General features: G+C 40.9%; 1 protein-coding gene across 4 annotated transcripts in view; it reads right to left on the bottom strand.

Moving 5' to 3' along the window:
• MPP7 (MAGUK p55 scaffold protein 7) overlaps positions 1-27,804 on the bottom strand; it is a 215,425-nt gene that overhangs the window by 110,539 nt on the left and 77,082 nt on the right. For all 4 annotated transcript variants that reach the window (XM_043883946.1, XM_043883945.1, XM_043883948.1 and 1 more), the window contains one exon: positions 14,371-14,489. In XM_043883946.1, coding sequence (XP_043739881.1) covers positions 14,371-14,489 — 119 coding nt within the window. The remainder of the gene's footprint in view (positions 1-14,370; positions 14,490-27,804) is intronic.

The raw sequence follows: 27,804 nt of genomic DNA, 5'->3' as shown, positions 1-27,804 counted from the left end.
TCATACCCCCGATAATGGCCAGAGATGAGGCAACCATGGCCCGGCTCCTCGGGGCTCCTGCCTGCAGTCACATTTCACATCCACTCACATTTTATTGACTCCACAAGTCTTTCGCCCACATCAAGGGACACAGCCAACGTGACCTCACATGTGCCTGCAAATAGTATTAACCAGCGGAGAGATGGCAGGATGGATGTTTCTGTGACTCAGTGTGAAATAGTTTAAAATTAATTCATTGCATTTTATATACAAAAAAGCCTATGATTTCACTTTGAGGGTTTTTTAAATAATAAAATTGCATTAAAGTCTTGGTTTTAAAAATCCCAATAGAGCATTTTACATAACATTTTGAAACCTTTGAAAGTACTTCATTTGCAAATGTTAAAGATTTTCTAAATATTTTATATGAAGATGGAAACAAAAATAAAATCATCCGTACACAATATCCAAATCATGACCCCCAAAGAACACCTCTCATTCCTACTATCTGTACTGACATATAAAAAACATTAACAGTTATCTTTCATTTTAAAACAGGTGGATTAAAATCTTTACTGTCATCTACCTGTAATAAAGATGACACAACTTATACAATTTGAATTCTAACTGAAAGTGCTTTAAAAAACAAACTACATTATCAGTTATTTATGAAGGACCATAGTATTGCAATAAACAAACTCAATGGGGTGTGAGCAAAAGTCACTATGCCCTCAGCAGGCACTCGAGTATTTGTAAAATAAATGGAAACCAAACTGGGCAAGATGAAGCCTGGAAGGGAAGGTGTCCAGTCCCTCTCAACAGCAACCCCCCCCGCCCACCCCGCAACCAACACCTACATCACCTGTAAACCATGTGGAATAAAAAAGGATGGATTATACACAGCTCCTGCCAGAAAGGACTGGCTTCAACGAACACCATACCCATTACTACAGTAGGTGCCAAAATATGTCACATAGATGCTTACAATGTTAGATCAGTGCAAAAAGCCACAGAATCAGCATTTTAAAATATCTCAGACCTCAGTCTTGGGCGAAGGTTACATATACCTCACACCCCACTACAAGTTCTCTTAAGACCCACAAGCTAAGGGTTTTGTACTGGATGGTGGGTCTGTCCAAGATGCTTCCGTCTTCTGCATTTAAGACAAATAGAATCTGTACAAATATATGCTCTGATGCAATAAACTATCATAAAACGTGAACGGAACACAGACCAGAAGATACAACACATACAAACAGAGATCCAATATCAGATATATAGAGTAGTACCCACAAATCAACCAGATGAAGACACATAACAAAAGATAAACAGCAGGCAAAAGATATATAAAGGCATAAAAAGGAAACTAGAATAGCTCAGTCTCTAGTATTCAGATAAGTAGAAACTAATATAAGCAGACAATATTTCAAATTGACCCTGTTGGCAAAAATTAATTCCAAGCGTTAACACAGACATAAAGCAATGGAGACTCTCCTTCTGCTGGTGTGAGTTAACAGGAAATAAGCTTAGCAGAGTAACCTGGTGATACCTAAAAAAGTGTGAGATGCCCCCCCGCCCCCAGAGCAGCAGCTCATGTGTGCACCAGAGGACTCTCTGTTGTTCAGTCGCCCACTCGTGTCTGGCTCTTTGCAACCCCATGGACTGCAGCAGGCCTGGCCTTCCTGTCCCTCATCCTCTCCTGCCGTTTGCCCAAGTTCACTGTTTGCTCAGAGGGACATGGTGATAACACTGGTTTCCAAGTGAAGGCATCTTGAATGTGAAGGACACCTTTCAATGTGAACAGCCATCACCAGGAAAATAAAACAATTTGTAGTTAAGTCAAAGAATGCCATACAGCCATGGAAATTACTGAATCAAAGTTATCTGTATCACCATAAATACATCTCAAAATATATAGCAAAATGTTTAAAAAAAAAAAAAAAAAAGAAAGTTGTTGAATATCATTCTAATTATAAAAAGTTTTCGAACATAAAAAGTAATATTTCGTATTTTTCTGGAACAGAAATTCAAGATAAGGTGACCTCTGGCAGGCGAGGGAAAAAACAGAAATAAGAAGGGACACTCGGGCTTCAACCGAATCAGCAGTGTTTTCTTTCTTAAGCTGTGTGGTGAATATGTGGGTATTCAAGCTGGGGTTCTGCCTTTTCTCATGCCCCAAATATTCTATGACATTTTTAAAGTGAAGGAAAAGTTAGAAAACACATTTAGCCAACTCAAGAACTTTTTCAAGAATCTCAAATCATAGACTATATTAATTTCCACTGCAATTTCACAGTGAGAGCAAGGAAGTAAAAAGGCAGGAACAAAAGTTTATTAAGGCAAGAAAACATCATCATGAAAAAAGCAGAACTGTAGCCAAAGGGATGATGAAAAGAAAATAGTGTAAATTCGGGGATAAGCACTGAACATAGCCAATAGAGAGAAATGCAGGAGGTTTAAGATAACAACCACAGCGACTTCGGTACCAGACCATTTAAAGCATGTTTTATATATTCATTCATTCAGTCCTCATAACTACTACTGTCTCCACTTAATACATAAGGAAAAGGAGACACTGAAGTAAAACACTATGACTGCTACTGTCGTCTTACTGTTGGGACATGTTCTTGGCACAGCCAGGATCTGAGACCCAGCAATGTGGCTCCAGGGTCCCAGCTCTGAGCCACTACTGCACATGTGTGTCCACACGAAGGCCAAGAGTGGACATGGAACACTCCTCAGTATCCCCAAAAGTCCATGATTCATGCGCTGCTTGCAAGGCAGCTAGACCAACACAAGGAGAACGAAATGACTGCAAGAGTGAGAGAAAAAAGAAAAAAGAGGCAGACAAAAGTCCAAAGGTAATCTGAATAATCAAAGTTGTCCCAGAGCTTCCAAGAGTCCTCCCTCTAGCAATTACCTGTTCAGCCACATAGGGAACCCACTCATTCACTTAATGATTATGAGCTGAGTACCTGATGCACCAAACTAAACTCCAGGGAATATTATTCAATCCCTCCCTCCAGATCAAATGGAGTTTACACCAAAAGTTTACTTCTGCTTCTAACTTTTTTTTTTTTAAGATTTGGAAAAAAATAAAAATTTAAAAAATTAAAAAAAAAAAAAAAAGATTTGGGAGACACATGCTAGAAACTACAAAAATCTAGGACTCATTGGAAAAGTCCCTGATGCTGGGAAAGATTGACGACAGAAGGAGAAGAGGGCGTCAGAGGACGAGATGGCTGGATAGCATCACTGGTGCAATGGATATGAACTTGGGCAAACTTCGGGAGACGGTGACGGGCAGAGAGGCTTGTGTGCTGAAGTCCATGGGGTCGCAAAGACAATTCTAGAAACACTGTTTAAAATGGCAGCTAGGTCTCCAAGCCCGCCCACAAAAGCATGTTTAAATCTGTTATGTGAAATTCCAGCTCAACCTTGAGTCTTCTGCAAACAGCATGTGTATTCCTGCCCACCTCCCAACACAGCCCAGAGAGGCGGGAACCCAGCTCTATGGGACCCCGCCACTTCATAGTCCATCGGGGCCCCGAGGAACGGCCCCTCTCTTTTCCCCTCTGGGTCCACAACCATCTACAGTCAATGTACTTTGAGAACCAATTCAGATCATGAAGACCACACTCATGGCCCAACAGCACCCTAGTAACAGGACACACACAACTGCCCGCCCTCGCCTTAAGGTGAAGCCTCCAAAAACACCACAGTCCAGGGACTGGGATGAAAACGAGAGATGATCCAGGCACCAGAACGGCAAACACACAACTCCTTGGGCCAATCATTCCCTTACCGGATATGTCCAACCACACCTACACAACTCATCAGAACCTAATGAAGGGAGATGCACAACTTTGCCCAGAGACCCCACTGCTAGGTATAAAATCCAGAGAAGTTCCATGTTTTCCTACTGAAATTCCAGTTCTCTGGAATTGGAGAATAGCAGGAGTCACCTCCACAAGGGAAGTGAGAGGATTACTGGTTTCCTGCCTCTACCCATTCTAAGGAATACATTGTTCTTTTCTTTTTACTATTTTATTGGAATATAATTGCTTTACACAGTTATGCTAGTTTCTGAGTTTCTGCTGTATAGCAAAGTGAATCAACTGTGTGTGTGTGTCATATATATATGTATAAATATATATATATATATATCCCCTCCCTCCTAAGCCTCCCTCCCACGCCCTCTCGATCATACCCCTCTAGGTCATCACAGAGCATCCAGCTGAGTCCCCTGTGTTATATAGCAGCTTCCCAGTGGCTATCTATTTTACACAATGTATGTATTTCAATGCTACTCTCTCAATTCATCCCACCCTCTCCTTCCCCCGCTATGTCCATAAGTTCGTTCTCTATGTCTGTGTCTCTATGTCTACCCTGCAAATAGGTTCATCGGTACCATTTTTCTAGATTCCATATGTATGTGTTAACATACAATATTTATTTTTCTCTTTGTGACTTACTTCACCCTGTATGAGTCTCTAAGTCCATCTAGATCTCTACAAATGACCCAATTTCATTCCATTCTATGGCTGAGTAATAGGGAATGAACTGCTCTTTAAATCAGGTAGGATACCCCACACGTGTGTGTGGAGTGAACAGACTCCCTGTTAGTCAATTATGAATATATGCAAATTAAGATGACTGCTCTAAAGCGAAGCATATTCAAATGAATATCTCAATCTCACAGCAACTTTCAAAAGGTGCTGTTCCATGACGTGAAACACACACCCGGCAGGAGGACGCAACCCCATCAAGTACCCACAGTCCTGGCCCCCTAGTCCCCCCATCCCCAGTCCCGAGCAAATCTCTAAGAAGGGTTACATATGGCCTCTGTTTTGAGAGTGTGAATTACAAAGGCAACAATTTACTCAGGGTCTCAGGAATTCATATCTTCAGCAGACTTTACATGTTTCTGTGCCTGAAAAAATGTAAACTATAACGTAAGAAATAACTTCGTCTGGCTCCTTCAACAGAGCTGGCCAAACAATTACCTTTGATTGGCCGAGGAGCGTTACCAGCTGCTGACACCCAGCTCTCCCCTCCGTCAGCCCAGGTGGCCAGGGATCATTCGCAGTGTCTGACTGCCTTTTTCTTTTCCTCCCACCAAGGCAAATGGGATTGCAGAGGCAAGTAACATAACCTCCCCAGTGGGCTTTCTCTCTGAACCTCACACCCCCCTCTCCCCTCCAAAACAGCACAATTTGTTTCTAGAGAGTTGGGACCAGCAAGCTTCTTGTAAAATAGCCTTTCAGCCTTGAAGCTGATTTACTACCGTGTAAATATCACCTTCCCCCACCCCCTATACGATGCTTTCCATTGCTTCTAGATGAAAAGAAGAGAAGAACGTGGAGTGCCTGCATGATTATAAAACCACTACCCAATAAAATTATCTGTCTCTCTCCTTTATGGCTTGACTATATCAATTATCCTGGAAATAACTACTTTCCAGGCAAGTCTCATGGTGCTAATAATTAAGAAAACTGGAATTATTGGAAGATTAAGATCAAGCATTACCTTCAAGCTGGTTTTTCATTTCCTGAAGTTTCCAGGTTGGAGATATAAAATTTTTAAAGTACATTCTCATTCACAGGTTGCTTTCTGAGCATCTGCTCAAGACTTATTTTCAGACTCAAGAGTAAGGTTTTCACTTTTAAAATCCTACCTAACTTCACAAGCATTAAAGACTTCAAGAATTCACATTCATATGGAGATGGAAAATAAACCGCTGCTAAGTTATCCCTCATATCTTGCTTCCACGTGTCAACTAACCTGCCCATGACATCATGTGTTTCATTAAAAATAAAACTGCAGGACATCTTTAAGAAGAGAACTTAAATATTTTCAATTATAATTTGGTAAGAAGCAATTATCCAAAATAAAGAACTCCTGCAAATCAATAATAAAATCACAGCCAAATTAAAAAGAGGGCAAGGGAAGATGGCTGGTTTCAGCTCAGACATGTGAAGAGAAAGGAACTTACAGGATAAACTGTCACATGAAATCGGGAGGGAAAATCGTGGCTGAAATCAGCTTAGCAGGGGTAGAAACTGCTGGAGCCAGAAACTTGCAGGAACGCTTAACTGGTCATTTTGACAAATTAATGCTGGGCAAAGGTAACTAGTCTGAGGGACTCAGTCTTGGAGGAGAAACGTGCACTTTCCTCAAAGAGCTCTACCCCACCCCACCCCACCTCCCCCCAAAAAAAAGCCCTACCAAGTTCTCATGGTGAAAACAGGAGAAAAATCCCCTAGTGTTTCAAGCAGGGGAAGGAGAAAAGTAACCATCTTGCAATACAAAGTCCAAGAGCTCTCTCCCCTCCAGGCATGCACACATGCTAAGTCGCTTCAGTCGCTTTGCGACCCTATGGACTGTAACCACCATGCTCCTCTGTCCACAGGATTCTCCAGGCAAGAATACTGGAGTGGGTTGCTATGCTCTCCTCCAGGGGATATTCCCGACCCAGGAATTGAACCTGTGTCTCTTCATCTCCTGCACTGGCCGGTGGGTTCTTTACCTCTAGCACCACCTGGGAAGCCCCTTCCCTCCGAGTGAAAGTGAAAGTCGCCCAGTCGTGTCCGACTCTGCAACCCCATGGACTGTACAGTCCATGGAATTCTCCAGGCCAGAACACTGGAGTAGGTAGCCCTTCCCTTCTCCATGGGATCTTCCCAACCCAGGGATTGAACCAGGGTCTCCTGCATTGCAGGCGGATTCTTTACCAACTGAGCTATCCCTCCAAGAGGGTGGCTTTATTTATCAGAGCTGTATTTGACCAGGGAAAAGGGCAGTAAGATAACTTAACCACATCCCCACCTCCCGGCCTTCCTATCTCAGATAAGGGGAAAAAGGAAAGAAAACAAAGAGGCTAAGAAATGCTTTTGAAGGTCCTCATATCCCAGGGACTGACATTTAACCAGAATATTATATAACAATTCCTCTCTCCAAGAACTCACCACCATCAACAGGGCTCCAGTAAAATAACAGTGGGTTATAACTGAGACAGCCAAAGTCACAGACTCCAAGAGCATTCTTAAGGAAAGACTAAGCGAATAGGGGAAGGGGAGACACTAAGGAAACTGGAGTCTCGGGTACTGAGAGCTTCAGCAAACATTAAACACAGCCAGGTCAATGCCAAAACTCACAAGCAAAGCCTAATCACCTCAGTACCTATTACCCAATACATCATGTCCAACTTTCAATAGAAAATCACAAAGCATAATAAAAGGCAATAAAAGCACGGTCTGAAGAGATAAAGCAAGGATCCGAAAAAGACTCAACTCTGACACAGAAGTTGGAACTATGAAATAGGGAATTTAAAATACGCATGATTAATAGGCTAATAGCTCTAATGGAAAAAGTGGACAACATGCAAGAACAGATGGAAAATGTAAGCAGAGAGATGGAAACTAAGACAGAATCAAAATGAATGCTAGAAACAAGGAACACCGTAACAGAAATGAAGAATGCTTTTGATGTGCTCATCAGTAGACTGGACATGGCCAAGGAAAGAATCAGTAAGATTGAAAATATGTTAATGGAAATTCCCCAAACTGAAACACAAAGAGAAATGGGATGAAATTTTTTAAAAGGAACAGCATATCCAAGAACTATGGGACATGTTCCATACATCTTTTGTAACAAAGAGAGAAAGAAGAAATACTCAAAGTAATAATAATTAAGGATTCTCCAAAATTAATGACAAAACACCAAACCACAGATCCAGGAAGCTCAGAAAATATCCAACAGAATGCCCAATAATCTACCCTTTGGTACACCATATTCAAATTGCAAGATCCAAAAATAAAGAGAAAATACTGAAATAATTCCAAGTGAAAAAACACCTTCCCTATAGAAGACAAAGACAAGAATAACATCAGACACCTCATCAGAAACTATGTAAGCAAGGAGAAATGGAGCGAAATATTTCAAGTATTGAAAGGAAAAAACATCACTCTAGAATTATGTATCCAATGAAACTGTACTTTGAAAGTAGAAGAGAAATACACACACAAACTTTGAAAGAAATCTGCTGTCAGTAGACCTGCCTTGGAACAAGTGTTAAAAGAAATTCTTTAAGAGACAAGGAAAGTGTAGGTCAGGTGCTAGAAATACATCAAGAAAGGAAGAGCATCAGAGGAGGAGTAAACAAATGTAAAACAAAATCTTGTATTTTTCCTACTCTTAATTGATCTGACAACTCTTTGTTCAAATAATAACAGCAATGCACTGGGTGACGATAGTATATGGATAAGGGACATGAATGACAGCAATGCTATAAAGGATGTAGAAAAAGGAATTAAGAATATTCTTTATAAGATACCTGCAACTACCTGTGACAAGGTACAGTGTTACTTCAGAATAGACCTAGATGAGTTGTCAATGTATGTAGCAAACTAAATGGCAAGCACTAAAAAAACTTTGATACGTTAGGAAGGAATCAATGGAATCATATAAAATGTTCACCTAAAAGCAGAGTAGGAAGAGAGAGGGCGATAAAAATTTAAAAAAGAACAAGTGCTATGAACAGAAATCAGTGGCAGACATGGCAAATATAACCAGTTATATCAACAAACACTCTAAACACGAATGGTCTAAATATACCAATTGAAAGACAAAGACTATGAAAGTAGATTGAAAAAGGAAGAAACTATTGTCTATAATAACCCAGCTCTCCTGGGTGTGACAAATATATCTATAAATATAGATTGATTAAAAGAAAGAAATGGAGAAAGATAGACCACGCTAACACTAACCAAAAGAAAGCTGAAGTACCCACATCAGTTTCAGACAAAGTGGACAGCAGAACAAGGAAAACTGTAAGGGATAAAGGAGGGTATTATGTGGTGAAGAGAGTCAACCCTCTGAAAAAAACATAATAATCCTCAATGTGTATGCATCTAACAAGACAGTGTCAAAACACATGACACAAAACTGGTAAGATTGCAAGAAGAAATGAAGAAAGCCACTTTTGTACTAGAAAACTTCAACACTCTTTTCTCAGTGATTGACAGATCCAGCAGGCAGAAACAGCATTTTGCACCATCAACCAACTCAATCATCCAACAACAGAAGAATACACATTCTTCTCAAGCTCACACAGAACAAGACAGACCACATTCTGAACCATAAGACACCTTAACAAAATGGAAATCATATAGCATATGCTCTCAGGTCACATGGAGTTAAAATAGAAATCAATAACAGAAAGACAGCAGTAAAATCTCCACATGTTTGGGAACTAACCAACAATTCTAAAGTACACATGGGCCAAGGGAGAAGTTTCAAGATAAATTTTTTTAAACATTTTGCAATAAATGAAAATATGGTTTAACAAAATTTGTGGAATGATGCAAAAGTAGTGGTTAGAGGGAAAGCATGGCATTGAAGGTAAAAAAAAAACTAACTAAAATCAATTTTCTAAGCTTCTACCTTAGGAAACTAGAGGAAAAAGAGCAAGGAGAAAAAAAAAAAGAAAATAAAATACAAGCAAAAAGCAACAGAATTGAAACAGGAAACAGGAAAGCAGGAAAAAAAAGAAAAATCAATGAAACCAAAAGCTGGTTCTTTTGAAAAGATTAACTGATGAAACTATAGCCAGGCTAACAAAGAAGAAAATAAAGCACAAACTCCTAATAACATAAAAAAATGAAAGAAGAGTCATCCTTATGGATCCCACAGACATTAAAAAGATAATAAAAGATTATAAACAATTCCATGCCCTCCAATTTGATAACTTACATGATTCCACCAATTCCTTGAAAGATACAAATGACAAAAACTCTCACAAAAAATTAAACAGAGATCTAAATAGGCTTATATCTACTAAAGAAATCAATAGTTAACAACCTTCCCAAACAGCTAGCACTAGGCCCAGATGGTTTCAATGGTGAATTTATGGGAAAAATCCTACCAATATTCCACAAACTCTTCCAGAAAAAAATAGAAGCTGAGAGTGCACTTCCTAACTATATGCCAAGCATTACCCTACTACCAAAACCAGATAAAGACATTTCAAGAAAGGAAAACTACAGACTAGTATCTCTTATGAACAGAGATGTAAAAATCCTCAATCAAACATTAGCAAATCAAATCCAACCAAGTATAACATGAAGTATATACCAAAATCAAGTGGGATTTTTCCCAGGAATGCAAAGTCTGGTTCAATATTCAGAAGGAATAAAGTAATCCATCATAGCAACAGGATAAAGAAAAGTCTATATGATCAAAATAGTAGATGTGAAAGAATCATTTGAAAAAAAAAAATCCAACATCCATTTATGATAAAAAAAAAAAAAAAAAAAAACACCCAACAACCTCGGAATGGAGATTTCTTCAACATGTAGTTTTAGCTCAAAATACCAGTTCCTCTCCAGCCCCTCTCTTTGGCCAGCATTGAGGGATGCACCGTCTGCATATCAAAAAGAGCTGAGACCTTGGGCCATCGTCAATGTTGTAACTGCTCATCACCATGTCTACTGGCCCTCCGGGGGGTTGAAGACCCTATAAAACAAGGGGCTAAACCTGCTCTATTGGAAAGCTTATCCCTGGTATCCTACAGAGTCTCTGGCACAGAGAGAGACCTCAACAAAGAGAGCACGAACAAAACAGTCAAGCATCAGAAATTAAAACTACGTAACTAAATGTTATCAGGGTCTGGTCGAGTTTTATCATGACTCCTTTAAGACTGAAATCACACAAATACACACAACAATGCAATCATAACAGGAAATTTTCCTGGGAAATAACAGTTGTGTTCTGTTGAAATACTTCAGAATCTCCAAAAGAATAAAATTCAGATTGCTACCTTTTTTTCTCCTGCCCCATACAAATATGCAACTATTTGAAAAGGCAGGGGAAAAAAACATAGACAGCTATTTAAAAGGTACTAAAAGTTTTATATTCTTATCCTAGAAATCCAACACAATTGTGAAATAAGAACAAAATTTTCTTGAAGAAAGAGAACTACCAACCTTCTTTAAAAGTAATAGTTAAGTAAGTCTTTAAGCCACATCTTGTTGGCTTAAAATGAACTTAATCAAGATTATAAAAATACACACAATGTAACTGAATAAAATAAAATTTAAAGTAAGTAAAGGAATTTCAAAAGGAAAAAACACCAGGACAGGAGATAAGATTTGGAAATGAGATTCAAGCACAAACAACATGCTTCATGGGTCTATAAATGTGCAAAAACCTGGATCCAAAATGTGGCTCTGTGCATACATCACCTTCATTAGATAATGTGGAGACTGATGTCCTTGTCTGGTCTCACATTAGATGGGATATTTCTATTCTTATATATAATATTTCCAAGGTCTTCAATAGGTACCATCTTTCTTCTTTATTTATTTTTTATTTTTTGGCCACACCACGCAGTATGTTGGATCTCAGGTCCCTGACCAGGGATTGAACCCGTGCCCCTGGCATTGAAAGCACAGAGTCTAAACCACTGGACTGCCAGGGAAGTCCCAATATCAACTTTCTTCTGATTTAACCTTAACCCTTTTTTTTTGAATCTCATATTCATGGTTTTTATTATTCAACTTCTCTATTTAGAAATTTTTCTTTTAAAAAAAACTTTCAGTTACAGTACAGGATCATCATGGTTCTTTTCCAATGATAACTCACAACCTACAGAATTCCCCTGAGTGGAGCTCAAAATCTTAAGGTGGCATGCCACACCTGCTGCAGACCCCAGCACCAAACCTGCCTCTTCTTAAGTATATTTTACATCAGATCAGCAAGTTGTCTGTATTTAAAACTGCGAGGCAATTTAGCAATCACTTTCTTTTTTTACCCGAAAGATAAGAACTGTGAAGACTGGGGGCTAGAATAAAATCAAGTTTTCCGTTCACCCAGCTCTAAATCATGTACCAACAGCGTCAACTGCAGGCAAAAGAGCATAACATCAAAGCACACAAAATGAATCTTTTCAAACAAATTCCTTTTGCTCTACCGAGATTTATGTACAGAAGCCGGAGCCTTCTCTCCTTCACCCTGCAGTAGAGGCTCTTGGAAGACGGGTAAGTAGATTGTTCCAGCTGTTTAAACTACACTCCTGATCCCATGAGACCTGCCTTCTGGAGGCGTCCTAGGTTTTCCCTCTTGAAAACTAACATAATGGGTCAGTCAAAGGACACCTTGAGTCTGTGCATCAGAAAAGGTGGGGGGGCGGGACTCGCGTCTAGTAAGAAACTGAGAACATACAAGAATTACATAATAAAACTAATTTTTAAAATACATTTTTAGCAATTACTGAAAAACATTTGGAATAGAGCACATATTATGCTATTTAAAATACTAGCAACATCCATTTATTTGCTACACTGTTTTTATAAACCAGATATTAGTAACAGTATGCTTCCTAGCCTCTTAATTATGGACACATACTTTGAATAACAACTTGTGCTGAAAACTCAACAGCTAGTGTAACTAAGAATTTTTTATGCTTTAGTTTTATTCTTTTAATATTAAAAATAACAACCATCTCTGCCAATTCTTTTTGGTCCTTCACATGCTATGATAATTAAAGTTCTTCTTAATAATTTATTCACCTAACCTATATAACTACCAAAAGAACTAAGATCTTCACTATTTTGTTTGAAACTCTGTCAACAAACAACCTTGTCAAACAGATACAGACTCATAGACTTCGAGAACAAAGTTACGGTTGCAGGGGGCAGGAGGATGAGGGAAAGGGATAGTTAAGGAGTTTGGGATGGACATGTACACACTGCTATATTTTAAATGGATAATCAACAAGGTCCTACTGTGTAGCAGACGGAACTCTGTCAATATCATACGGCAGCCTGGCGGGAAGGGAGTTTGGGGGAGAATGGATACATGCATATATATGGCTGGGTCCCTTTGCTGTCCACCTGAAACTATCAAAACATTGTTAATCAGCTATTCTCCAACACAAACTAAAAAGTTTAATTAAAAAAATCTTGTCAATAGGTAATATATTTCCATTTTATAGGCAAGGAAACTGAGATAGTAGCCACAGTATAAATAAATACAAACATACACATCCATTGTTTGGGGGGAATATTTGTTTACTGATTAAGAAGTGATGGTGCCATTTGAAATGTATTTTATTCCTTCTATCAAGAGATCAAATCAGTCTAAACAATCCATAACTATCCAACTTTCAAACATTTAATACAGGGGTATTTTCATGATTGCTTCACTAAGTCATAAACTTCATCAATTATTAGCCCAAGACCATTTCTAATACACCCCAAGAGAGCAACTAAACTACCTAAAATTATTTAGAATACAAAGATATCTTGGCAATAATACAAAAACTAAAAAAAAAAAAGAAAAAGTTAAAAAAAAACAACACACACAATAAAGCACTCTTCAAATGTAAAGCTAGGAAAATGCCAGAGATCAGCTTTTAATTTCTTGAGAACTGCTACTGCCTAAAGCACACAAAGTTCAGCAAATTTGGCAAAAAAAAAAACGAGCAGTAAGAATTGTCCTGTCCTGTGAAACAATGGTGCTTCATTTCCAAATACTATACATCAGTCAAAAAGCCTCTTATCACAACAGACAACCATAACAGATGGAGCTGAATTAAGTATAGGATCAGATACTGTTGAAGCCTAAGTTTCTATCTCCTGCAGACTCTGTAAGACTTTAAATTCCTTTCAGCTTGAGTTAAATGGGAGAAAATGCAATTCATATTTCCAGAAGCAAGAGTGGCATATTTTCCAGTAAGTTCCTTGTTCTCGTTTTACTATTTTAAGACTTCTGATCACTCCCAGCACTGCTGTGTGGCAAGATCTGATTTCTGGTGGTTGATCATTTCCAGGGTATGACGCTTGGCGAAACCGGTCTCCAAACACTGTTTTTTATTCCTATTTAGCGTCAGTGTATTTATACACAAAATACCATGTCAGTGGCGCTGGGCCAAGAAGAGAAACAGCTTGCTAGAATTTCATTTGACTTTGTTAGAGGAAATTATTTTAAATTAATGTGGCTACTGAACAGCTGCCATCCTTAACCTCAGAAAATATATTCCTTCTAATTTTTGCTGCGAACATTTATTTATTTAAGTTAAACTCCAGCTCATGAATGTTGACCATGAGGAGTCTAAACCTTCTTGCGACTATTTCGCATTCTTTTTCTAAACAAGGGCAGGCGCAGGCTTGCTCCATTAGTATGCACAGCCAGGTCGCCACCATTAAGTGAAATCATCTATGTATTTTTGGTAGAATCTTTTTTAACAACTTCCATGCCTGTCAGTGAAATGGAACAAGGCTGTTTTGTTTTTGGAGGGCAATAATTTGATCTCTGGTTTACTGGATGGCGCTCAAAATATTTTTCCATATGTTTTTCCGCAAAGAAAAATCTGACATCAGCATGGTTTACCTTGACTAGTGAATGCAGGCTTTTTTCACCAAACACATCCCAGAGGAAGGTCAGGTCTTCCTGGCTGTCCACATGTGGCTGCAGCTGGGCTGGCAGAGCCACCAACAGCTCATACAGACCTATAAAACGAAAATAAAACACAAAGTGTAATCTCAGAGTGATCTCATTAATTTCGCTTAAGGTGTGTGTAATTGACGGCTGGAACATGTCGTTTTTACTGGATCTGTGTTCTGGGCCATCAAGCAAAACTCTTCTCCAAAGAAACAAAGGAAGCTTTTGGCTTTTTAAATTCTAAAGATGTATATATAGAAGGCCTGTTTTTACCTTCTGCGGGGGTCAACATTTTACAGTCCTCCAAGTTTACATAACCCGAAACAAAAAAATATGTACAAGCTTTCAAAAAAAAAAAGAAGAAGAAGAAAACGCATACATTCCTTCCCTTAATCGTTATTACATTTCCCTCGATGTTAGCCAAAGAGTGAAGTGAGTCATGAATAGGAAAAACTTCTTTAGAAGAGCAGAAAATTGATAGCGTGGTCCATTAAAAAGGTTTTGTGGTTTCCAAACAGTTCCTAATAATATATAGCTTCAAAAACATTTGCATTATCGAACGTCCAAAGTCAAGTTCTAAAAAGTAAGCCAGAAGAAACCGTACTTGGTGTGGCATTCTTTGTAGTCACCCTCCTTTTAACAACAACAAACTCTGCAGCACTTCGCCTAAATGCAATTCTGATTTGAGGGTATGTGATGCCCTTGGGAATAGTCAAGGCAACAGATGCAGGTCACGCATCTTCTCGCTGGAAGCTCCCTCGAGCAGACAGTAGCACAGTGTCCCAGGCGTGGGCTGTGCAGACCATCCATCGCATTCAGGGGCCGGCAGACTCCTGTCCAAGAAATGTTGCAACAGTGCTTGCCTGGACTCTTCAGGGAGGTGACCTGGCAGAAGTCAGTATCAACTCAGAGCACATGTTTCATTTTCCAGCAGGATTACATGAGGTAAAAAGGACAAAATTCCTTTTATTTCTGTCTGCTGTCTACAAAAACACCGAGACCTCCTGGGATTTACTAGCGCATGGGACTGCTGTTATTTCTGGTCTGAATAAGTGCTGCTGTTCATCAGAGAGACAGCTTTACAAGATATTCCACTAGCAAAGACTTGTAAATTATGGCCTTCTGATCAGTGTAGCTGTTATCTTCCTAAAGCGTTATAATATTCTGATAACGTGATTAACTCACAACCAAATGCATTCGGTACCACTTTGGAAGTGAGAGATGTAACTTGAGATTCGATTAAACTGAAACATTCCTGGGGCTGTATTTGGCCACAAAGATCTAAAATACTCTAGGGAAAAGTAAATAAATAAAACCTTCTCCCAATTACATTCTTAAGTATTGGTGGTTTATATTTGTTCCCATAAAAACCTGGCACCCTTCCTAAACTAGCACTTATTTACAATTCAGTAAAAATATTTTTAAGGTATCTCAACCTAAGTCGATGTACAGGTCTCACTTTATACAAATACATACGCCCACACACAACCACCAAGATCAGAGGTTAAGGTCAGAGGCTCAAACTATGAAATTATGTAAAAATAAGGTAGAATTTCACCATTCTATTACCGATTTCAGGAGTAGTAAAAATGATTACCTATTCCTTAGTAATATGATTAGAGCTGAATGATACAAATTCAACTGTGATATAATTTATATGGTACAGTTCTTGGGGGGATTAAATGAGTTCATACACTTTAACAGTCCTGGCACGTGGTAAATACTTGATGTTTCATATGTAATGCAAGTTTCAGCCATTGTATTACTGATTACGACTGTTATCCATCATTATTATTACTAAAAAAGCAAAAATCTGGATCGAACAGTCCTAGATGCAAACCCCAGGTCTCCACTTCAAGCATTTCACATAACTTATATGAGCCTTGTTTCCCTCACGTGTTGAAAAAGAAATGATAATCTACACATGTGGTAAAACTGCATAGAACTAAATAAAAACACACATACACACATGCATAAGCACATGTAAAACCAGGGAAATCTGACAAAGGTCAGCTACTGGTGTGGATGATGCTCTCCCAGCTGTGACACATTACCACAGTCAGGAATGACATTACCACAGGGGAACCGGTGAAAGTATACAGGATTTCTTTGTGTTAGTTCCTGCAACATGTGACTCTATAATTATCTCAAAATAAAGCTGAGACAAAAGAAAAAATTGTGGTAAATACAGTTGCTGTAAGGATTCAGCGAACAATTCCCAATTCGCAGGCACTGATTAAAGGTAACACTATCCATCTTTCCTCCGTTTGTCTCCTAACAAGGAACATCTCAGTGCAACGCTTCTAAGTAGACTCCCAGCTTAGCGATAGGTGCCAACCGGACACAACATCATACTCAGAAATGAAACCACTCTGGGCTTCTATGTATGGAAATTGTTCACCTTACCTACATACTCCTTAGCTTTTTGTGGGAATAATCCATGTTAGGCTCAATTTTTAAAATAATAACAACTTCTTTGCTAGTCAAAGCACAGGAGCCTCTGTGCCTCTCTAGCTCTATGCCATCCTAACTTGCATGGTCCACTAGAGTGCAACAACGCTCACTCCTCTTCACCTCCCCTATCTTCTGTGCTGTGCTGAGTCACTCAGCCATGTCTGACTCCTTGCAACCTTATGGACTGTAGCCCAACAGGCACCTCTGTCCATGGGGATTCTCCAGGCAAGAACACTAGAGTGGGTTGCTATGCCCTCCTCCAGGGGATCTTCCCAACCCAGGGATCGAACCCAGGTCTCCCACACTGCAAGCAGATCCTTTACTATCTGAGCCATCAGGGAAGCCCAAGAATACTGGAGTAAGTATCCTACCCCTTCTCCAGGGGATCTTCCCGACCCAGGGATTGAACCAGGATCTCCTGCATTGCAGATGGATTCTTTACCAGCTGAGCTACCAGGGAAGCCCCTGGTACCCATACCTTGTACCACAGACCAAAGCCAGAGAGACAGGACCATGCCAGTCAGAAATTCAAAAGATGGTAAAAAGAGCTGCTAGGTGCAAAGAACATTGCTAGCTGCATGCAGTGTCAATGCAGGCAACAAGGACAAGCACTTCCACTCAAATCAGTGACCTAGCCCCAGCAAACACCTCAAGTCCATGTCTAAAACTCGGCCTGTGTACTTACATGTGCTTTAAAGGAGTCCTATACTCAGTTCCTTGAGTCCCAATCAAGAAGAATACCATGAAATACAAATTGTTTTGGTCCTTGAAATTCAGAGAGCCAGAACAAGAGTTGAGAAAGCAATGTGTGTCTTTAAAACTTTTTCCTAAATCCACCTATTCCCCGAACAAGAACTGGGGCCATGAAAGTCAACCTGTGCCCCTCTGTAGTCATCCAAGTTCATTTCCATAAACATCTACGCACCCGTGAACCCAGAACATCCACAGCTCTTAAAGTCTAAGACAAACTGGATGTGATTTCTGTCCACAGGCATCTACAACAAAGTTATGTGCAGGACCGGGTTAGACTGCGGGGCAGAGGCAGAGGAAGTGGTCAGTTCCTCCATGGGAAGGAAGACAACATCAAGAAACCTTTTGGCGGGAAGAACACCTGAGTTGGGGCCATGAAGGCTCCATTCCCAAGAATCAGCATGTTATGAGCTCTCAGAGTCAGAGCCCCGGGCACAGAACTAAGTACATAATGTAACGTTATTTCTCCCCAGAGGTCTCACAACCTTGGATGACACAGAATACAGTCTATATATGAGCAAGCATCTTTCAATCCTAAATATAATGATCTCCTATTTGCCCAAGTTAAGATCCGAAACATTTTTTCTTCTAAGCAAAATAAATAAATGTTCAGGCAGCTGATGACACAAACAAATGTCAATGATGTTACTAAGATGTTCATGATTGCCTCTAACATTTAAATTGCAATTTAGTTAGAAACACTTACTGTGAATTACCTATGAAGTAAAATATATTAATGTAGATAGTGTTTTTGCCCCATTTGCACATTTCATACCACCATTTGAATTCTTCAGAGTGAGATTCTTCCTCATCACAAGTGCCACCACTTGAGAATTAGAATAGATTGTTTTCACTTCCAGGTCAGTTGACGTGCAGCACTGTTTTGAATATATGAGATGCCATCACTGAGAATCTGGGTAAAGCTGATTCAACAAACCTACTTACCTACTCTTTAAAATTCTACCAATTGCAAATATGAGGTTTTTAACCCTTCTCCAAGGAATAATTAAATCTAATCTAAACTTTGTCTCCTTAAGAAAAAAAAAATTCTGTCAAAGGAACTCACGATAATTCCTAAAATTATGAATTTCGTTATATGTGAATACTTTCACTTTCCCCATTCCACACTTTTGTGCACGTGAATAAAGAGAGAAAGTTCTCTGTAAGAGATTTTGTATGGACCTGACTATAAACCAGCTCTCTCTTCTCTAAGAGATCATTTTATGGAGGGAAAAAACTCACCTTATATTTGGGCATATACAATACAAGACACTGTCCAGGATATCTGTGAAGGGTTTCAATAAACTTATTTCACAAAAATGTTCCAACAGAAAAAAGATACTTTAAAATTAGTGCATTTTATATGCTGAGAAAAAGAAATCAATAACAGCACAACTAAAATAGGTTGAGGGTCACCTGATTAATATATATATAATAACTACTACAGCAATTTTAAGCAGAGAGCCATCAGTGGGGTCAGAATGAAGCTGGCAGACCATGCGCTGGGACCTGAAAGGAAGAAAAGCCCAGGAGGGTGAGCCTAATTGAGGGGGTAAGGAAGGTGTTCACAGTAATAGGAGCCAATTGCAGAGAGACACAAAGATGCTTGTAAGATCTCTGAGTTGGTACTGAAGCCTGCTATCTACGAACTCAGTAGTAACCTCTTCTCCCCTTTCCAGAGGAAGGTGAGATGACAAATGCTGGCCATCTGACGTCATGAAGAATAACATCCTACGGAGAATGCTTTCCGTACAGTATAAACTGCCCATTCCACCAGGCAGTTCATAAGCCAGCACACGTGTGGACCACCACGTTACTGACTTAGGTACCTGATTGGAGCTACATGTGCTGACTTCTCTGAGCTTTGCTGCACTGCAGGGTGAAATACTTGTTATTTTCTTTAAAGATGAATTAAAAAAAAAAAAACACAGTCATCCTTTGGTATCCAGGGGACCCACAGAAGATCAAGCACCACAGCTGCCCTTTACATCTGCCGTCCACAAGAGCAGATTCAACCTCATGCTGACTGCGCAGTAATGTATTCCTTGAAAAACTCTGCATATAAGTGGGCCTGCACGGTTCCGGTCCATGTTGTTCAAGGGTCAACTGTACAAGCTTGTTCTCTCTTAACTATCTATGCTCAGAGTATGATCTTGATGCTTTCTGAAGCCTGGTAAAACAAATGACAGAGGGTCTGCAGTAGTGTTTTTGCGGCCCCATGGACTGTAGCCTGCTGTGCTCCTCTGCCCATCGAATTTTCCAGGCAACAATACTGCAGTGGGGTGTCATTTCCTACTCCAGGGCATCTTCCCAACCCAGGGATCAAATCCATGTCACTTGCATTTTCTGCATCAGCAGGCAGATTCTTTGCCACTAGCACCATCTGGAAAGGCCCACTATTTTACATACAGATATAAAAACTTTGGATTCTTAACCACTGGTTTCTCAGGTGGCACAGTGGTAAAGAATCTGCCTGCCAATGCAGCAGACACAAGAGACAGGAGTCCGATCCCTGGGTCAGGAAGATGTCCCAGAGGAGCAAACGGCAATCCACTCCAGCACTGTTGCCTGGAAAACACCATGGATAGAGGAGCCTGGTAGGTTACAGTCCATGGAGTCACAAAGAGTTGGATAGAACTGAGCACTCAGGCATAAATACTTGGTGCTTTATCAACTTCAAGTGAGTTGTCTTTCAAATTTTCTTTTTCTGCAATATTTAGATAAGAGTAGTACTGTAAAGCTTCTATCAGGATCTTGTATGTAAGTCAGAAGCAGGAGATTTGATCAAGGATTGTGGAAGGCAGATAAAACTGACCCAATCATGCTGAATCAACAATTCACCAGAAGTTATAATACATTAACCAGAAGAAAATTATAAAGTGTCATCCTTACATTAAAATTTCATTACTTTGTAAGATTTACCAATTTACTAAAATATATGATAGTAATTCTAACTGTGCATAAAGTTTGCTATAATCATAGTCAGACCCTGAGTGATTCTCACCCTGCCTAAAACTGTGCTATGCTGTGCTTAGTCATGTCTGACTCTTCGCAACCCCATGGACTGTAGCCCACCAGGCTCCTCTGTTCGTGGGGATTCTCCAGGCAAGAATACTGGAGTGGGTTGCCATGCCCTCCGCCAGAGGATCTTCCCACGCAGGGATTGAACCCAGGTCTCCTACATTGCAGGCCAATTCTTTACCAGCTGAGCCATGTGGGAAGCCCACCTAATAAAATTAGCTGCTAAAAATTACATCTATTTCTTTTGTCTCCCCCTCCTTAATCAATCCTTCCTACCACCAATCCCTAAAGCTTCCCAAAATAATACTTAGTAAAAATTATTACCAGAAGCAGTTCCTAGTGGTGTTAACCATACCTAAGACGGTGGTATGAGCTATGGTGAAGTGCTTTACAGGTCACCTCACTTAACGCTCTCCATCAGCAGGTCCTATTCCTGTCTCCATTTTACAGGAGGACGTACACTTAGCCAGTAAGTGGCAGTCAGGACTTAAACTATGTCTCCCAGAATAACCCATCACGTAAACCTTCTACTCAAAAACCTTCAAGAGATCCCTCAAAAGAAAAGTTAAATGTCTAACTGGACACCCAAATTACAAATGGATCAAATATTTCAAATATAAACTAGAGGACAATCTCAAAGAGTATTTTTATTATCTTGGAGTTAAATGTTTGTCTTAGAAAATAAAGAACGTAGAAATCACAAAACAATTACAGTAGCATTTGTGACAAAATTTTCATGCATCAAAAAAACCAAGGAAGTTTACAGAGAAACGGCCAAAAATTATCTCCAACAAGCAGGTGATTGATGTTAAGAATAATAAAAGATGAGTAAAAGAGAAAGCAAAAGAAAAAATGGGCAACAGCACATGAACAGTCAAATGGTGGCAGAAGAAATAGATGCCCTCCCCCCAAAATCAGCATATAAAGTAATGTTCAATCTAAGAAATAATATAAAATGATTCTTATAAGTCAAAGCAGGATTTCACTGGTAGTCCATTGGTTAAGAATCCACCTGCCAACTCAGGGGACACGGGTTCAATCCCTGGTCTGGGAGGTTTCCACATGTCGTGGAGTAACTAAGCCAATGTCCCACAACTACTGAAGCTTGTGTACCTAAAGCCTGTGCTCTGCAACGAGAGAAGCCACGTGCAGTGAGAGGGCCCCACTTGCTGCAACTAGAGAAAAGCCTACACGCAGCAATGAAGACCCAGTACAGCCAATACACAAATTTTTTTAAGTTAAAGCATATCATTTTTCTTTTAGCAATTTAGGAGATAATTAAGTTCACAAATATCCATTCTTAGGGCATGAGAGTGGCTTACCTGGGGGCTCAGACAGTCAAGAATCCACCTGCAATGCTGGAGACCTGGATTCCATCCCTGGGTTGGGAGGATCTCCTAGAGGAGGGCAGGGCAACCCACTCCAGTGTTCTTGCCTGGAGAATCCCATGGACAGAGGTGCCTAGTGGACTACGGTCCATGGGGTCAGAGAGTCAGACACGACTGAGTGACTAACCACAGGGCATGAGCAGACGCCCAGCAGTCACTTGGTGGGATGTACACTCATTCATTCAATCAGCATTCACTGACCACTGTACATTCTCCGTGCTAGATGCTATTCAAGGTGTCTGGGTAGACCAGCAAAGAGCCCTAGATAACATTTTGTGTGTGTGATAGTCACTCAGTCGTGTCCAACTCTTTGCGACCCCATGAACTGTAGCACCCCAGGCTCCTCTGTCCATGGAATTCTCCAGGCAAGGATACTGGAGAGGGTTGCCATTTCCCACTCCAGGAGAACCTCCCGACCCAGGGATCAAACTGGCATCTCTTGAGTCTCCTGCACTGGCAGGCGGATTCTTTACCACTGTGCCACCTGGGAAGCCCAGATAACATTCTAGGGGGAAGACAAATAATAAACAAAAGTAAGTAAATTATACAGTATGTAAGAAGGGAACAGATATTGATAGAAAGAGAGAAACCTGAGCTGCGTACGCAGATTCAGGGCCGGGCTACTTGCATGGACAGGGACAGAGGAGGTGGCCGGGGAACACCCTCTGCTGGTCGGAGACAGGAAGAAGATGACAGAGTTGGTGGGCATCTGAGGGACAAGCACTCAGGGAGAGGGACCAGACGACACAGAAAACCCAGCCTCTAAGCCTGGAGCATCTGAGGAGAGCAAGGCACCCAGTGTGACAGGCAGAGGGAGAGAAGGGGGAGACAGCTGATGTCAGAGAGGAAATGGGACCAGGTCACATAGGGCCTTGTAGGACAGACACTGCAAAGAACTTAACTTTTATTTCATAGAGACACTGCCATTGCTGGGTTTTTGAGCAAAGGAGTAACATGATTTGAGTGACATTTTAAGAGCATTGCTCCAGCTGCTACATTGAGAAGAGGGGGCAGGGGAGCGAGCACAGAGGCCGAGAACGAGTCAGAGGGTCAGAGAGTGACCCAGACGAAAGCGAACCGGCACCCAGGCAGTAGCCAGAGGGAGGTATGAGGAGCATTGAGATTCTGGACAGATTGTGAAGCAAGAGCCAACGATGAATTTCTGACTGACTGAAGGCAGGCCATGAGGAGAAAAAAACACAAACGTGATTGCCAGCACTGAAGCTGCTGCCAAGGGAGACGAGAAGCTCAGTTTCAGACCCAGTGAGCTGAAGACGTGGACTGGATGTCCTGGGGGAGATGCAGTAGGCGGCTGGAGGGAGAGGCCTGAGCTGAAGACATACACGTAGGAGTCCTGGGCAGGGGGTTGGTATTTAAACTCAAGGGCCTGGATGAGACCCCAAGGATGTGAGTGTGGACACAGAAGAAAGAGGAGCCAAGGACTGAGCCCTGGGGTCTCCACTGTCTGACCTCAGAGTCTCACAGACAGGTTTAAGATAACACACTTGACATGAGGAGGAGGAACACAGACATGTGCTGTTCTGGTGGCCCAGTGTGGCGGGGAAGGACGACCGACCTGAGGCAGGAGAGGCCACAGTCAGGGCAGAGAGAACAAGGCCCGAGAACCGCCCGTGAGGTCCAGCCGTGTGGGCTGGCAATGACTGAAGAGCATTAACAATAACAGGTGACACAGTGGAAAGAGCAAATATTGACTACTCTTAGGAGGAGGGTTGGTACAAAAGAGAATCAATGTCTGCTAAGGGTGGGGAGATAAAGAAGATTTTTTAAGATGAAAAAAAAAAAAAATAGACCATATGTGCACTAAGGGCTTTGATCTACTACAGGGGAAATGCTGACGACAGGGACATTGCTGGTGGCCCCCTCTCAAGAGGTGAGAGGAACAGGGTCAGTGCACATGTGGACAGGGTACCCAGGGCTCCCAGGAGGGAGGCAGATATTGGGGCAGGGTGGAGCAGGGCGGGAGGTGGAGGGGCACCTGGAATGACTCCCTCAGGATGGATCGTGGCAGTATTTTCAGTAAACTATGAAATGCGGTTGCCCATGGGGAGTGAGGACACAGAATCAAAAGTCTGCACGAGAAAGAAAAGGTTGGAAAGAGTCACCTGGGAGAATGGAAAGACGAATAAAGCAGGGAAATCATAAATTGGTGGTTTACTGGCAATACGAGGATTTTAAGCCTACGTGCATTCCCTTTGATCCGGCTCGTTCATTCCCTCATTCATCCCACTTCCAGGGAGCCTAAATCTATATCCAACTCTACCAGCATTTAATCCAGGAAGAGAAACTAAAAGGAACAGGAAATAATTACTTTCATTTTACTATATGTGTGTATATTTCATATTTGCTGTGCATATATATATATACACACACACATATTTTTGCATTGTTTGATTTTTTGACAAAACAGACATTATTTTTACAATTTTAAAAGTTTCATGCCTCACCCCCCAATTCTGTTCCAGCCACAGTGGACTGCTACTGGCTATCCCCTGAAAGTGTAACTGTTTCCAGATATCTTACACCAACTCACTAAATAATTAACTTCCTGGAGATCGCAACTGCTGTCATAGTCCCCTCCCGCAGGACCCGAGATTATCTGGAAGACAAAACAAGCATGGTAACTGTCTGACCTCAGAGTTTCAGGAACAGGCTTAACGTAACAAATGGACAACGTCTTGAATGTGTGAAGGGAGCTGGCAAGCTCCTGAATCCCTCTGTATTTCAGAATTCCTCCAGGTCCTTTCCAGCCTTCATTCTGCAAATACGGAGTGCTCACCATGGACCAGAGTGTTTAGGGCTGGGGATACAGGGGGAGGGAGAGAAAGGGAAGAAAAGACAGTCAAGCCGCAGTGGGCATCAAACATTGTGAATACACAAGTGAAGCTATTACTGGGAACTGCTACAAGGGAGGGGTTGTAGACCATGACAGTGTAAGAGTGGGACGTGAACAAGCTCAGGGAAATGAAGCTCGTGCTGAGATGGTCAAAGAACAGACATCAACTGGGGATGATGAAGTAGGAGGCAGAAAAACCCTACAGGGAAAAGAAAAGCACAAAGGCCCTGCGGTAGATGCTTAGACTCTGCAGCCAAGCAACATAAATACAAGTCCCAACACTGCAGCTGTTAATTGGTTCACATCTCTGTGCATCCAGTTTTTAAACTGTGTAAAGGTACAGTTATACTAGCCTGACTAGGGTCGTAATAATGATTAAATGAGCTATTCGTAAAGCTCAGAATGATGCCTCATTTCACTGTATAGCCTCATAAGCATGTTTAAAATAAATTCCAAATTAAATGTTAAAATGTATGTATATGCCAAGGCATCACAGAGACAGAGGAGAAAATGTGAGTTTATACTGCTGGACAGCTTTCCACAACAGGCAATAAAGACAGGCAGTGATGGACCCCACATACTGGGTGAAGTGTGAACTAGAGAGAAGAGAAATGAAAAAAGCGATCTGATCCCCGACTTGGGTCAGTCTAGACACTTATACCGTAAGGAAAGTGAAGAAGAAAAATGCCAAACAGTCCAAGCTTTAAAATAGCTTAAAACTTTCACACTAAGCATCATGCAACAATCACTTGCAAGAAGTGGCAATAACTATAATTTTGATTATATCAATGTCATGTAATCACTGACAAAGTTCTCATGACAATGGCTTATGTATGTATGTCAACTTACAGGCTTAATTCAAAATCCAGACTGAAGCTCCTGGGAGCCCATCATTCATTATTCACCCTAAACAGGCTGAATAATTGGACTCATCTTAACACGCTTCATGTGATTACAGAAGAATACTAGTAATCCCTTCACTGAGATAATTATATATACTCCTTGCTTTGTCCACCCTGCCAAGGTCAGACATAACAAGGAAACATTCTGGAGATGAAGAGCCGCGCCACGCCGGAGCGGCCTCACAAAAATAAATGACTCAGAGCAGACCTGACAACAGATGTTCATTCAAATTATTCAATCACTCTGGATCTTGGGGTCGTTGCCTCTTGAGAGGACAGTGGAAAATGGCTCATCAGATACTGGATCAGCTTTGTCATAAAATCACTCATATCTTCCTCCTTTTGGCGAAACTAAGCCTCAGGGAACCCGGCTGCATGCAGAGATAGAGGCAAAACCAGCCAGCAACATAATCCATCTCAAGAGATAGTAGTTGATCTTTTTTAAAAAAAACAGATCTTGTCTTTGAGTCTTTTAACAATGGGTCTCTCAGAAATTTTCCCATGAGTTCTTGAAATAATTAACATTTTCATAAGAAAAAAGCCAAGAACATAGCAGAAACTAATACAACATTATGAAGCAATTATACTCCAATCAAAAAACAAGAGGGAAAAAAAGCCAAGAATTCCTCTTTTAGGATTCCTGTTTACAGTTTAAGTGCTGAAACATCTCTGACTTCTGTCTTCCATTCCAAAATGACACAGTTCTGTCAAAATACAAAAGATTCTGGAATTTGAAACTTAACACAGAGGTCCTTCACACAGAATACGGCATCTTCAGAAGTCAAGAAAACTGCATCAGTCAAGAACTTATACAAAAAAGTCAGAGACTTCACCATTTGGTACAAACCACTTCACAAAACTGATCTTTCTTGTGAAAATTTTCTTCTGAATCATTAAAATAGGGTGGTGGATGGGGAACAGGAATAGTGGATAAAAAAAGAAATCAAGCAACATGTTTATTTCCGGCACAGATGAGAAAAAGGCCTAATGCTTTGTAACAGAGGAAAGTGACCAGAGTTATCACGTTTGTCAACCAACAGAGGAGTGTCTTTTATCAAGGAGACTGTGAAGTGTTAGACGCACCATCTGGACCACATCAAAAGTAATCCAAGGGCAAAGCAAAAAACAGAAGCCCCTAACCTACCCTAGTGCAGGGGTTCAGAAAGTCTGAAGAGAAGTGGGCAAAGGGCAGGGGGCTATGATTTTACTACTCATTAGAGGGAAGATGGTTCATGGCTGCTGTTGCAGACTTGACGTCTAAATGAAAATAACAAATTCTACCCCAACTTAAAGTCCCTCAGGGGCCAGATCAAAGTGATGAGTAGATAACCATTCAAAGCAGCAACAAGGACTAACTTCACAGCAGTGGTGACGGGATGTCCACAGTCTGATGGCAAAGTGGCCGCGGGTCCCCTGAGGCAGTGATGGAGTGGGAGCATTGCCCGGCAGCAGGAGGGGTGGGCAGAATATCGAGCATCGTGATTTAGTGGAGGAAGAAGGAATCTTCAGAGTCAAGTACAGATAAGACACTAAGACTATTATTTACCCACCCAGAAACCCATGCTCCCAGACACTTGAGTCACAGAACGGCGTGTGGCAGGAAGGACCCCACCGACCTCGTGTTCCATCTGAGCTGATGATGGACAGCAGGTGAGGCAGATGCCCACAGCCTAAACACCGCTAAACTGCGAAGCAGAAGAACATTTTATCTAAGTGAACAAACTACTGAGCTGTATACCCACAGTAGGCATCCACAGTGCATGAAGACACCAGTAAGATCTAATAGGAAGCAGTCCTATCAAAGATGCTGGCTGGCTCAGGTCTTAGGCAATGATACCTACCTGCCCTGCCGTAACAATCAAGCCCAGCTTCAGCAACGCTACATCCAAACACAAGGACAATAAAGTATCAAGACTCAGGAGAGTCTCATTCAGAGTCATAAACTTACTAAACAGGGTAAAAGGTTTTACTGACTTTAAACACATACTTACATACATACATACACACACACACA

Source organism: Cervus elaphus, chromosome 23, assembly GCF_910594005.1.
Source record: "Cervus elaphus chromosome 23, mCerEla1.1, whole genome shotgun sequence".
Classification (NCBI taxonomy): domain Eukaryota; kingdom Metazoa; phylum Chordata; class Mammalia; order Artiodactyla; family Cervidae; genus Cervus; species Cervus elaphus.
Note: the sequence above shows the minus strand (reverse complement) of the source record. Positions and strands in the feature narration are given on the sequence as shown.